Source organism: Rattus norvegicus, chromosome 14, assembly GCF_021556685.1.
Source record: "Rattus norvegicus strain SHRSP/BbbUtx chromosome 14, alternate assembly SHRSP_T2T, whole genome shotgun sequence".
NCBI lineage: Eukaryota > Metazoa > Chordata > Mammalia > Rodentia > Muridae > Rattus > Rattus norvegicus.
The window spans coordinates 88,126,482-88,140,014 of record NC_141547.1 but is presented as its reverse complement, the minus strand read 5'-3'; the positions used below and the strand labels follow the sequence as shown (position 1 = coordinate 88,140,014).

General features: G+C 42.5%; 1 protein-coding gene across 6 annotated transcripts in view; it reads left to right on the top strand.

Moving 5' to 3' along the window:
• The window catches only part of Sun3 (Sad1 and UNC84 domain containing 3), a 38,912-nt gene that overhangs the window by 2,149 nt on the left and 23,230 nt on the right, over positions 1-13,533 (top strand). Inside the window, exon 1 of one of the 6 annotated variants that reach the window (XM_087584105.1) lies at positions 11,429-12,890. The exons of 4 other annotated variants lie outside the window; for them this stretch is intronic. Coding sequence is in view for 1 of the 2 variants with exons in the window: in NM_001432834.1 (NP_001419763.1) it covers positions 12,889-12,890 (2 nt within the window). In the remaining variant the exon portion in view is untranslated. 6 annotated transcript variants of the gene reach the window in all.

The following is a 13,533-nucleotide window of genomic DNA, read 5'->3' as shown; positions in this document are numbered from 1 at the left end:
GAGAAAAGGGAAAAGTGTGTAAGTGCATATTCCAAAGTCCCAAAGCCTTCTGGCACTCCTTCCTGCCGGGTCTCTGCTGGGGGCTCACCCTCGCTGATGTGGCTGAGGATTTTTCAGCTCTCCAGTTCCTTAGTACTAACTAGTGCCCTCCTAGGGAGCTAAAAGGCCTAAATGCAAGCCACTTTCCCGCCCTTGGCTCCTGCTGCGGGCTCCAGCTTTCCCCTCTGATCAGGCAATGGGCAGGTACGGCTCATTTTCACAACGGGAAATGGTTTATTTCTATCACTCTCTGCTCAGCAATCATTGGACAACTTTAAAGGTCAAACTCTTTCTTTTGACATATATTTGTGTCACGTAACAGTTTTGGTTGTCAGCCGTGTCAGAAAAACATGAGCATCTTTGTCTGTAGGCATCCAGAGAAACCCACTTTCTGCAGTGCCCTGCAGGGTGTGTTGAAGTCTTTCTGCTTAGATCAAGACTGTTAACAAGGAAAGTCGGACATTATAATATTTTTCTACATTCTGAGGTAGGACCGATGAACATTTTATATATGTTTCATTAGAGAATATAGCATTCAACATATGTGTACGTTGTGAAATGATTGTCCAAACTGAACTAATTACCATGCCATAGTCTCACACTTGTCCATGTCTGTGGTGGGAGAGGAACACTTACCTTTACCGTCTTGACAGATTTCAGGGTTAGCTCTATCATGGTGCCGCATGCTGGCTCCCCGTGGTCCACATCTTAGCACCGAGATGTTTGGCAGGCTCTCCGAATTTCTTGTTGCTCTCACCCCTCAGCCACCGGTAACTACCATCTTGCTGCTTCCGTAAATATGAGGTTTTGCATTCCACATGCAAAGCCACAGAGTAGGCTCTGTGTCTGACTCATTCCACTTAGAAAATTGTCCGCCGGGTTTATTTATATTGTCACATATGGCTTGATTCCCTACTTTCTATGGCTGTCTATTTATAAGCCTCTCTCTCTCTCTCTCTCTCTCTCTCTCTCTCTCTCTCTCTCTCTTTCTCTCTGTTCTTTTGTAGCTACATGCTGTGATTTTTTTTCTCACCTTCTCTTATTTCTTCGTCTTCTTTTTATGTGTGGTAACTGTGAAGTACATATAAAATACCACAATTAAAATGGCCTGCTTTACAGAGATAATTTCAATAGCCCGCAGAACCACACTTTCATTTTCCCGGACGTCTTTTTTTTTAATATTAATGCTGTATTTTGTTTCTTTTTTATAACAAGGTGTGGCGGTTATGGTCTTTTTCTCTTCTACCACGTGTACTCCAGTTACATTGACTGTCTGCCACCCTTCTAGTGTTACCACCTAGGAAGTTTGATTGCAAGTGAGTTTTCTGCTTGCATGCTGGTACTTAACTCAGTGTAATTCAAACGTGAATAGTCACCTGTGTTTCTCCTAAGGTCATTCTTCCACGTCACCACCAGTGCCGACGACCCCCCTCTGCACTGTTTCTGACAACCTATTTATCTCACTTATTTCCTTTCTAATCTTTAAATTTCATGCATGCATTCGTATTCTACCTACATGTCTGTACCATATACATGCCGAGAGCCCACAGAAGCTAGAACAGTGATTCTCAACCTTCACAACGCTGCGGCCATTTAATACAGTTCCTCGTGTGGTAGTGACCCCGCCCAAACCACAAAATTATTTTTGTTGCTACTTCATAACTGTAACATTGCTATGGCAATGAATCGTAAGGTGAATATCTGATATGCAGGATAGCCGATATCACATATCCAAGGGGTTGAGACCCACAGGTTGAGAATTAATGGGCTAGAAGGAGATGTTGGGTTCCCTGGAGTTGGGATTACAGCACCTAGCCAACATATGAGTGCTGGGAACCGAACCCAGGCATTTTTACAGGAGCAGCAGGTGTTCTTAACCGCCGAGACATTTCTCCAGCCCCCACCTCAGGTATTTTGTTTTCTTTGAAGATTCTGAGCCCAGCATTTCCCCCTCTCCAGTTATTGTTGAAAGTCTGTGGTACGTGACAGTAATTTTTATTGCTTTTCTTTTTATGTCATTTGATATTTGGTTACCATATCTCTAGGTTGTATTTTGAGGGTCAATGTTACTTGACATTGAAGTATCACCAACCTAAATGTCCCAATTACTGCCAAGATACAGGACATTAGCAATCGGTATTTATTTAAATAATCTGTCTGTCTCCCTTTTCTCCTTTGGGGCTCTCATTGTTCATGGATTCATGTTTATGTTGTTATATAAGTTTTATTTACTTCATTCTTTTAGCACCTCCCACTGATTCATTTCAAATGGACTGTCCCTTTTCTTCTTACTTATTTTGTAGTTTTAATTTTCCTTTTATTTTTTTTGAGGGATTTTTCTTTTTTTTTTTTTATTAACTTGAGTATTTCTTATATACATTTCGAGTGTTATTCCCTTTCCTGGTTTCCGGGCAAACATCCCCCTCCCCCCTCCCCTTCCTTATGGGTGTTCCCCTCCCAACCCTCCCCCCATTGCCGCCCTCCCCCCCACAGTTTAGTTCACTGGGGGTTCAGTCTTAGCAGGACCCAGGGCTTCCCCTTCCACTGGTGCTCTTACTAGGATATTCATTGCTACCTATGAGGTCAGAGTCCAGGGTCAGTCCATGTATAGTCTTTAGGTAGTGGCTTAGTCCCTGGAAGCTCTGGTTGCTTGGAATTGTTGTACATATGGGGTCTCGAGCCCCTTCAAGCTCTTCCAGTTCTTTCTCTGATTCCTTCAACGGGGGTCCTGTTCTCAGTTCAGTGGTTTGCTGCTGGCATTCAACTCTATATTTGCTGTATTCTGGCTGTGTCTCTCAGGAGAGATCTACATCCGGCTCCTGTCGGTCTGCACTTCTTTGCTTCATCCATATTATCTAATTGGGTGGCTGTATATGTATGGGCCACATGTGGGGCAGGCTCTGAATGGGTGTTCCTTCAGTCTCTGTTTTAATCTTTGCCTCTCCCTTCCCTGCCAAGGGTATTCTTTTTCCTCATTTAAAGAAGGGGTGAAGCATTCACATTTTGATCATCCGTCTTGAGTTTCATTTGTTCTAGGGATCTAGGGTAATTCAAGCATTTGGGCTAATAGCCACTTATCAATGAGTGCATACCATGTATGTCTTTCTGTGATTGGGTTAGCTCACTCAGGATGATATTTTCCAGTTCCAACCATTTGCCTACGAATTTCATAAAGTCATTGTTTTTGATAGCTGAGTAATATTCCATTGTGTAGATGTACCACATTTTCTGTATCCATTCCTCTGTTGAAGGGCATCTGGGTTCTTTCCAGCTTCTGGCTATTATAAATAAGGCTGCGATGAACATAGTGGAGCACGTGTCTCTTTTATATGTTGAGGCATCTTTTGGGTATATGCCCAAGAGAGGTATAGCTGGATCCTGAGGCAGTTCAATGTCCAATTTTCTGAGGAACCTCCAGACTGATTTCCAGAATGGTTGTATCAGTCTGCAATCCCACCAACAATGGAGGAGTGTTCCTCTTTCTCCACATCCTCGCCAGCATCTGCTGTCACCTGAGTTTTTGATCTTAGCCATTCTCACTGGTGTGAGGTGAAATCTCAGGGTTGTTTTGATTTGCATTTCCCTTATGACTAAAGATGTTGAACATTTCTTTAGGTGTTTCTCAGCCATTTGGCATTCCTCAGCTGTGAATTCTTTGTTTAGCTCTGAACCCCATTTTTAATAGGGTTATTTGTCTCCCTGGGGTCTAACTTCTTGAGTTCTTTGTATATTTTGGATATAAGGCCTCTATCTGTTGTAGGATTGGTAAAGATCTTTTCCCAATCTGTTGGTTGCTGTTTTGTTCTAACCACAGTGTCCTTTGCCTTACAGAAGCTTTGCAGTTTTATGAGATCCCATTTGTCGATTCTTGATCTTAGAGCGTAAGCCATTGGTGTTTTGTTCAGGAAATTTTTTCCAGTGCCCATGTGTTCCAGATGCTTCCCTAGTTTTTCTTCTATTAGTTTGAGTGTGTCTGGTTTCATGTGGAGGTCCTTGATCCACTTGGACTTAAGCTTTGTACAGGGTGATAAGCATGGATCGATCTGCATTCTTCTACATGTTGACCTCCAGTTGAACCAGCACCATTTGCTGAAAATGCTATCTTTTTTCCATTGGATGGTTTTGGCTCCTTTGTCAAAAATCAAGTGACCATAGGTGTGTGGGTTCATTTCTGGGTCTTCAATTCTATTCCATTGGTCTATCTGTCTGTCTCTGTACCAATACCATGCAGTTTTTATCACTATTGCTCTGTAATACTCGTTGAGTTCAGGAATAGTGATTCCCCCTGAAGTCCTTTTATTGTTGAGGATAGCTTTAGCTATCCTGGGTTTTTTGTTATTCCAGATGAATTTGCAAATTGTTCTGTCTAACTCTTTGAAGAATTGGATTGGTATTTTGATGGGGATTGCATTGAATCTGTAGATTGCTTTTGGTAAAATGGCCATTTTTACTATATTAATCCTGCCAATCCATGAGCATGGGAGATCTTTCCATCTTCTGAGGTCTTCTTCAATTTCTTTCCTCAGTGTCTTGAAGTTCTTATTGTACAGATCTTTTACTTGCTTGGTTAAAGTCACACCGAGGTACTTTATATTATTTGGGTCTATTATGAAGGGTGTCGTTTCCCTAATTTCTTTCTCGGCTTGTTTCTCTTTTGTATAGAGGAAGGCAACTGATTTATTTGAGTTAATTTTATACCCAGCCACTTTGCTGAAATTGTTTATCAGCTTTAGTAGTTCTCTGGTGGAACTTTTGGGATCACTTAAATATACTATCATATCATCTGCAAATAGTGATATTTTGACCTCTTCTTTTCCGATCTGTATCCCCTTGATCTCCTTTTGTTGTCTGATTGCTCTGGCTAGAACTTCAAGAACTATATTGAATAAGTAGGGAAAGAGTTGGCAGCCTTGTCTAGTCCCTGATTTTAGTGGGATTGCTTCAAGTTTCTCTCCATTTAGTTTAATGTTAGCAACTGGTTTGCTGTATATGGCTTTTACTATGTTTAGGTATGGGCCTTGAATTCCTATTCTTTCCAGGACTTTTATCATGAAGGGGTGTTGAATTTTGTCAAATGCTTTCTCAGCATCTAATGAAATGATCATGTGGTTCTGTTCTTTCAGTTTGTTTATATAATGGATCACGTTGATGGTTTTCCGTATATTAAACCATCCCTGCATGCCTGGGATGAAGCCTACTTGATCATGGTGGATGATTGTTTTGATGTGCTCTTGGATTCGGTTTGCCAGAATTTTGTTGAGTATTTTTGTGTCGATATTCATAAGGGAAATTGGTCTGAAGTTCTCTTTCTTTGTTGTGTCTTTGTGTGGTTTAGGTATAAGAGTAATTGTGGCTTCATAGAAGGTATTCGGTAGTGATCCATCTGTTTCAATTTTGTGGAATAGTTTGGATAATATTGGTATGAGGTCTTCTATGAAGGTATGATAGAATTCTGCACTAAACCCGTCTGGACCTGGGCTCTTTTTGGTTGGGAGACCTTTAATGACTGCTTCTATTTCCTTAGGAGTTATGGGGTTGTTTAACTGGTTTATCTGTTCCTGATTTAACTTCGGTACCTGGTATCTGTCTAGGAAATTGTCCATTTCCTGAAGATTTTCAAGTTTTGTTGAATATAGGTTTTTATAGTAAGATCTGATGATTTTTTGAATTTCCTCTGAATCTGTAGTTATGTCTCCCTTTTCATTTCTGATTTTGATAATTTGGACCCACTCTCTGTGTCCTCTCGTTAGTCTGGCTAAGGGTTTATCTATCTTGTTGATTTTCTCAAAGAACCAACTTTTGGTTCTGTTGATTCTTTTTATGGTCCTTTTTGTTTGTACTTGGTTGATTTCAGCTCTGAGTTTGATTATTTCCTGCCTTCTACTCCTCCTGGGTGTATTTGCTTCTTTTTGTTCTAGAGCTTTTAGGTGTGCTGTCAAGCTGCTGACATATGCTCTTTCCTATTTCTTTCTGCAGGCACTCAGTGCTATGAGTTTTCCTCTTAGCACAGCTTTCATTGTGTCCCATAAGTTTGGGTATGTTGTACCTTCATTTTCATTAAATTCTAAAAAGTTTTTAATTTCTTTCTTTATTTCTTCCTTGACCAGGTTATCATTGAGTAGAGCATTGTTCAATTTCCACGTATATGTGGGCATTCTTCCCTTATTGTTATCGAAGACCAGTTTTAGGCCGTGGTGGTCTGATAGCACGCATGGGATTATTTCTATCTTTCTGTACCTGTTGAGGCCCGTTTTTTGACCAACTATATGGTCAATTTTGGAGAAAGTACCATGAAGAGCTGAGAAGAAGGTATATCCTTTTGCTTTAGGATAGAATGTTCTATAAATATCTGTTAAGTCCATTTGGCTCATGACTTCTCTTAGTCTGTCTACATCTCTGTTTAATTTCTCTTTCCATGATCTGTCCATTGATGAGAATGGGGTGTTGAAATCTCCCACTATTATTGTGTGAGGTGCAATGTGTGTTTTGAGCTTTAGTAAGGTTTCTTTTACATATGTAGGTGCCCTTGTATTTGGGGCATAGATATTTAGGATTGAGAGTTCATCTTGGTGGATTTTTCCTTTGATGAATATGAAGTGTCCTTCCTTATCTTTTTTGATGACTTTTAGTTGAAAATTGATTTTATTTGATATTAGAATGGCTACTCCAGCTTGCTTCTTCTGACCATTTGCTTGGAAAGTTGTTTTCCAGCCTTTCACTCTGAGGTAGTGTCTGTTTTTGTCTCTGAGGTGTGTTTCCTGTAGGCAGCAGAATGCAGGGTCCTCGTTGCGTATCCAGTTTGTTATTTATTTCTTTTTATTGGGGAGTTGAGGCCATTGATGTTGAGAGATATTAAGGAATAGTGATTATTGCTTCCTGTTATATTCATATTTGGATGTGAGGTTATGTTTGTGTGCTTTCATTCTCTTTGTTTTGTTGCCAAGACGATTAGTTTCTTGCTTCTTCTAGGGTATAGCTTGCCTCCTTATGTTGGGCTTTACCCTTTATTATCCTTTGTAGTGCTGGATTTGTAGAAAGATATTGTGTAAATTTGGTTTTGTCATGGAATATCTTGGTTTCTCCATCTATGTTAATTGAGAGTTTTGCAGGATACAGTAACCTGGGCTGGCATTTGTGTTCTCTTAGGGTCTGTATGACATCTGTCCAGGATCTTCTGGCCTTCATAGTTTCTGGCGAGAAGTCTGGTGTGATTCTGATAGGTCTCCCTTTATATGTTACTTGACCTTTTTCCCTTACTGCTTTTAATATTCTATATTTTGTGCGTTTGGTGTTTTGACAATTATGTGACGGGAGGTGTTTCTTTTCTGGTCCAATCTATTTGGAGTTCTGTAGGCTTCTTGTATGCCTATGGGTATCTCTTTTTTTTAGGTTAGGGAAGTTTTCTTCTACGATTTTGTTGAAGATATTTACTGTTCCTTTGAGCTGGGAGTCTTCACTCTCTTCTATACCTATTATCCTTAGGTTTGATCTTCTCATTGAGTCCTGGATTTCCTGTATGTTTTGGACCAGTAGCTTTTCCCGCTTTACATTATCTTTGACAGTTGAGTCAATGATTTCTATGGAATCTTCTGCTCCTGAGATTCTCTCTTCCATCTCTTGTATTCTGTTGGTGAAGCTTGTATCTACAGCTCCTTGTCTCTTCTTTTGGTTTTCTATATCCAGGGTTGTTTCCATGTGTTCTTTCTTGATTGCTTCTATTTCCATTTTTAATTCCTTCAACTGTTTGATTGTGTTTTCCTGGAATTCTTTCAGGGATTTTTGTGTCTCCTCTCTATGGGCTTCTACTTGTTTATTTATGTTTTCCTGGAATTCTTTCAGGGATTTTTGCGATTCCTCTCTGTAGGCTTCTACTTGTTTATTAATGTTTTCCTGTGTTTCTCTAAGGGAGTTCTTCACGTCTTTCTTGAAGTCCTCCAGCATCATGATCAAATATGATTTTGAAACTAGATCTTGCTTTTCTGGTGTGTTTGGATATTCCATGTTTGTTTTGGTGGGAGAATTGGGCTCCGATGCTGCCATGTAGTCTTGGTTTCTGTTGCTTGGGTTCCTGCGCTTGCCTCTCGCCATCAGATTATCTCTAGTGTTACTTTGTTCTGCTATTTCTGACAGTGGCTAGACTGTCCTATAAGCCTGTGTGTCAGGAGTGCTGTAGACCTGTTTTCCTCTCTTTCAGTCAGTTATGGGGACAGAGTGTTCTGCTTTCTGGCGTGTAGTTTTTCCTCTCTACAGGTCTTCAGCTGTTCCTGTGGGCCTGTGTCTTGAGTTCACCAGGCAGGTCACTTGCAGCAGAAAAGTTGGTCTTACCTGTGGTCCTGAGGCTCAAGTTCGCTCGCGGGGTGCTGCCCTTGGGCTCTCTGTGGCGGCAGCAACCAGGAAGATCTGCGCCGCCCTTTCCGGGAGCTTCAGTGCATCAGAGTTCCAGATGGCCTTTGGTGTTTTCCTCTGGCGTCCGAGATGTATGTGCAGAGAGCAGTCTCTTCTGGTTTCCCAGGCTTGTCTGCCTCTCTGAAGGTTTATCTCTCCCTCCCACGGGATTTGGGTGCAGAGAACTGTTTATCCGGTCTGTTTCCTTCAGGTTCCGGCGGTGTCTCAGGCAGGGGTCCTGCCGCTCCTGGGCCCTCCCCCACGGGAGCCCAGAGGCCTTATACAGTTTCCTCTAGGGCCAGGGATGTGGGCAGGGGTGGGCAGTGTTGGTGGTCTCTTCCGCTCTGCAGCCTCAGGAGTGCCCACCTGACCAGGCGGTTGGGTCTCTCTCTCACGGGGTCTGGGAGCAGAGCATCCTTTTATTTTTAAGATTTATTTATTATTTATAAGTACACTGTCGCTGTCTTCAGACACACCAGAAGAAGGCATTGCATCTCATTCCAGATGGTTGCGAGCCACCATGTGGGTGTTGGGAATTGAACTCAGGACCTGTGGAAGAGCAGTCAGTGCTCTTAACCACTGAGCCATCTCTCCAGCCCTGGTTTTAATTTTCATTCATCGTTAGTGTGAATGAGCGTGAGTCCACATGCCGCACGGTGTGTGTAGAGAACAGAGGACAATTTTCAGAAGTCGATTTTCTCTTTCCGCCCCATCAGGCTTCCACGATCTAAATCAAATCAGATCATGGGGTTTGCGAGGCAAGTATTTCCACCCATTGAGACATTTGGCTAGGCCTCAAGTGGAATATCTGTGACTCCTTGTTGCTTTCTTCATACGTCTGAAATCTGTGGCTGAGTCTCTCCATGGGGAAACTTCAGGCCATAAGTGTAAGTTTGCATCAAGGCTTTCTGGTCACTTGGCGTTATACCTATTTTATTTAATCTCTTCTTGCTTTGCCTGTGTTGTTTTTCTGATTTTTGTCTCATTGTGTTCTCTAGCATTTCACTGTCTCCTTAAATTCATCATTTGTATGTCTTTTTAATCAGGCAATTTGTAGATCTTGATTTCTTTGAGGTTGTTTACTTGAATTTTTTTTTTTTTTGGACAAGATCATGTTTGCCTGGTTCTTTGTCTCTCATATAGACTTGTATGGCGTTCATGCCTCTGAAGTAGCAATCGCTTTCCCGGTCTTTACAGACTGATTTTAGCCAGTAAAGGCTTCACCCAGTCGTGCTTTAGCTGATAGAGATGGATGGAAAGCAAGTTTTAACCAAACAACTCAACAGTTGCTGGGTCTCCAGTTGTAAAGTTTGTTGCTAGAGGCTAAGGTATGTGCTGCACCTAGGTGGGTTCGAGTGCTTCCAGAGCATTGACCAATGGAATTGGCACTGTGGTGAATCAAGTTCAAGGTCCACAGTAGTGTCTTCAGATACAGATATATTATCTGGTACATGAGTAGATACAGGTCCTGCAGGGTCTAGAGGGAGGTCCCTGAGTAGCCTCTGCTGTGACTTAGGCACAAGTGAGAAAGACTGGAAACCAAGTCAAAAGGCCGCTTTGGAGCCTACAGCAAAGACTAAAGTCAGCAGACCTGCCTCTATGGGTAAGACTAGGTTCCTGGGTAGGTATGATAACTGCTCTTGGACCTCAGCTCACAGACTGAAGTAGAGTGGCAGGCATGTGTCAGGATCTTCCATGGGATCAAGATCAGTGAGACTTTCTCTTGGGAGATAGATGGCCATTCTCTTGCTGTCTATCTGGTTAGACCAGATCGTGGCTAAAGCATCCTAGAGCTGTGCTACAGAGACAACTCGAGATATGCTGTTGGGTGGTTGAGATACCTGCCTTGGGCTAATAGGATGCATGTGTCTCTCCTACAATCCCTGTGCTGTCAGGATTATCAGGATCATATCTAGACTCTGCCTTGGGGGAGAAGCTCTTATTTGGTCCCAGATGACTTTTGTGTTCATAGGTGGAACTGAGGACAGTGCATGTGCGATCAGTTCTAAAGTGGAAAGAATTGTTTCTGGATCTTTCACTGGGGCCACGGTAATTCTGCCACTGGGCAGAATTAGTCTTCCCTCTCACATTGTCCCTCTTCAGTCCAGGGTTTTACAGGTATCTCAAAACTTCCCACCCAGATCCTAAAGCTAGTACGGAAGCATCATTATCCACAATGTCCACCAAAACTATGGACTTTAGGGATATAGAAGAACAGGGGACCTCTTCTCAAGTCGCCTTGATGACATGGGTCCAAAATTTTTAAATTTTAAAATAGATATAACCAGAGGCCATTGAGTGTTGAGTCAAATAATTGTTGCCCTAGAGTTTCAGGGTCCAAAGAAGCCAGGTCACTCTGTCATGCGCAATTCCGTCTCTAGATGTGTAACCAAAGAGCACTCTGGTGTACATGCTGAAAAAGGCAGTAAGCACAGTTCGTATCACCGAAAACAAATTAAGAATACATCTATGGGAGAATGAACAGATGAAGTGCTGTATAATAAAATACTATAGAGCGAGTGAAATGACTGAACTGGGTTAATATACCTCAGGACATATGAAATTAAAGCAAAGCGTAGTAGAGTGTCTTTTATTAATATATTAATGTAAGTATTAAAAATGTAACATTACTTTGGACACTTAAAATATATGGAAACACTATTAAAATTTTCAAGTTACTTATCTACAGAGGAAACGAGAGGAGTGAGACTTGGGGATTTGGGTCTTCCAAACATCAATGCCCAATCTCTTTGAGTGTTGAAAGGAACACAACAAAGCAGCCAGAGATTCTGTAGCAAAGGGGTAGGTGCACAGAGGATCTTCACATTGTTCCTTAGGTTTGAAATCTGGTACGGTCAGACACGGGAAGCAGAGAAACACTCGGGCAGGCTTATGTATGCATAGCCCCTGCATGGGTGTGGCGACCAGTTGGCCATTGTGAGGCGTCACCAAGAATGATGCTATAGTGACTCGATGGACGTTTCAGACTTCGCTCACTCCCAGCTTGGATCTTGGAGCAGACGTCTCTGTAAGAAGATATATATGGCTTTCTGCTCTTCATAAAGTCGGGATGAGAAAACGAATGGTGTTCTCCGATCTGTGAGCTCTCTGTAACTTGTGGGAAGAGACGAGTGAAAGACCAAAGCAGAGGAAGGATGAATAGCCCTTTCAGGATTGTTCTGAAGAATCCAGCCGTACCTCAGGGCGAGAGCTCCCGAACATGTACTTGTGTCACTTTGCAGAATGATTTCCTTTTGATCTTGGAGACAGGCCCTCAGACCATAGGCCAGGATGACCTTAAGTTAGGGCAATTCTCAGACTAATTCTGGGATCACGCCAGCATCCCCTGCTGAGATCTGATGCCAATTGTGTACACTGGTGGCCTAGCTACCCGTGAAATGACCCAACAAATGTTCTTCCTTCTTGGAGAAAATCATTTCCAGTTTCCTCTGAAGCTTCCAACCACAGTACTTCCTGTGGTACACCGGCCATTTGCTCTGTTGAACACTGAGTGATCACTGTGGACAAGGGGGAAAGATTAAGACAGAGGAGCCATGTTTTTTGGAAGAATGGACCTTGACAGTGGTAACAAACCATACAGAGGACATGCTCTGTGGCCACAGCCTCAGCCAGGCTGCGGCCTATCCAGAGCTTGGTCAGCGTCTGCACACTAAGCCAGCGAGGTGTTTACTGAACCCTTGGCTGAGAATGAAGAACCCAGGGGTTGACATACATTCTGAGCTAACAATGGTACGTCCTCTGGTAAGAACACACTTCCCATAAGGAAAGGGGAGCCCAGTCTGGTGGGTGAACCAAGTCTGCTGCCCCTATCAGGAGGAGAGGAGGGCGAAAATACTGTAATAGCCACCATTAGAAACAGAGAGAACACCTGCACAGGAGGAATGCTGCCTGCTATAAAAACAGACTGTTGCTGGGTGACCTTATTTGAGAAGAGGAGCCTTGAAGATCACAGTAATGGCGCAGGCTTGCCCTAAGTGGCAAGATCCCACAGGTTACGTGAAGGCATAGAAAGATTTTCACAAAGCGGAGCCCGAGAGCCAATTTTTCTAGCTTAAAAAAAAATAGGAAAAAAATTGGAAAATACGTTAGTGCAGTAATTTTAATTTAATTCAGCTCACCAGAGCTGTGATTAACGCCTAAACAACACCCTCTAGAGAGTAAAGCCTCCTTCGATCTGTGGTTTCAAGAAATGCTACCTCGGAGGGAAAGGGAGGAGGAACTCTCCTCTTAGTTGCGGTTAGCACTGTCTGAGATTCTGCCACTGAGCCCTGGTTGTGGCTCAGCATGATCAAGTAGAGGGAGCCAGGCTGCTTAGGTTCTGTATCCAGGGAATTTAAGTTTCTCTTTGTGAGCCGTGGTTCACAAAGCCCAGTTGACGTCATACTTGTGTAGGTGGCTTGGTGAGAGACTCACTTCCGACACCCTTTGGCCAACTAACTTGCCATGTAAGTAATCCGTTTACCGACTGTTGAACATACTATTAAAGAAATAAATTTTAAAGAAAGGAGGGTGTTGACATGTAGATTACATCACTTCCGAATGAGGTCACCCTCTTAGAGCTTCTTTAGAACCCTGCCTTTTGGTCGATGGAGTCTAGTTCAGAGACAAGACGAAAGCTGAGAGTCACATTGCAGAATGATGTGACATGCTGGGACAGGTATCACTGGTCTTTCTGAAATTCTGACACAGGGCTTCTCCTGTAGCATCTATTTGCCACCTACAAGTAACAAGTAATCCATCACCATCTAACTCTTAAGGATCAATTTTTAACCTGGAAACCTGGACTACTCAAACGGCTTTAGCATCCTTTCTTTCCTTCAGAATTTTTTTCTTAAGGTTGAATTTGGGAACTTGGGGTATAGCCCAGTGGTAAGCTACTTGCTACTCATAGGAATGGTAAGCCACAACCACAGGTAACAGTGTGATGGTTTGCAAACATAGTGCTGAGAGAGGCTAGACAGATGGAGCGATCCACATATGCCCATTCACAGAAGTACAAAACTAGACACACCTCAGGAGCAGGGATAGAGCTCAGACAAGAGACACTTTGAGAGTAGAAGTTGTGAACCCAAGAGGGCTTGTTGATAT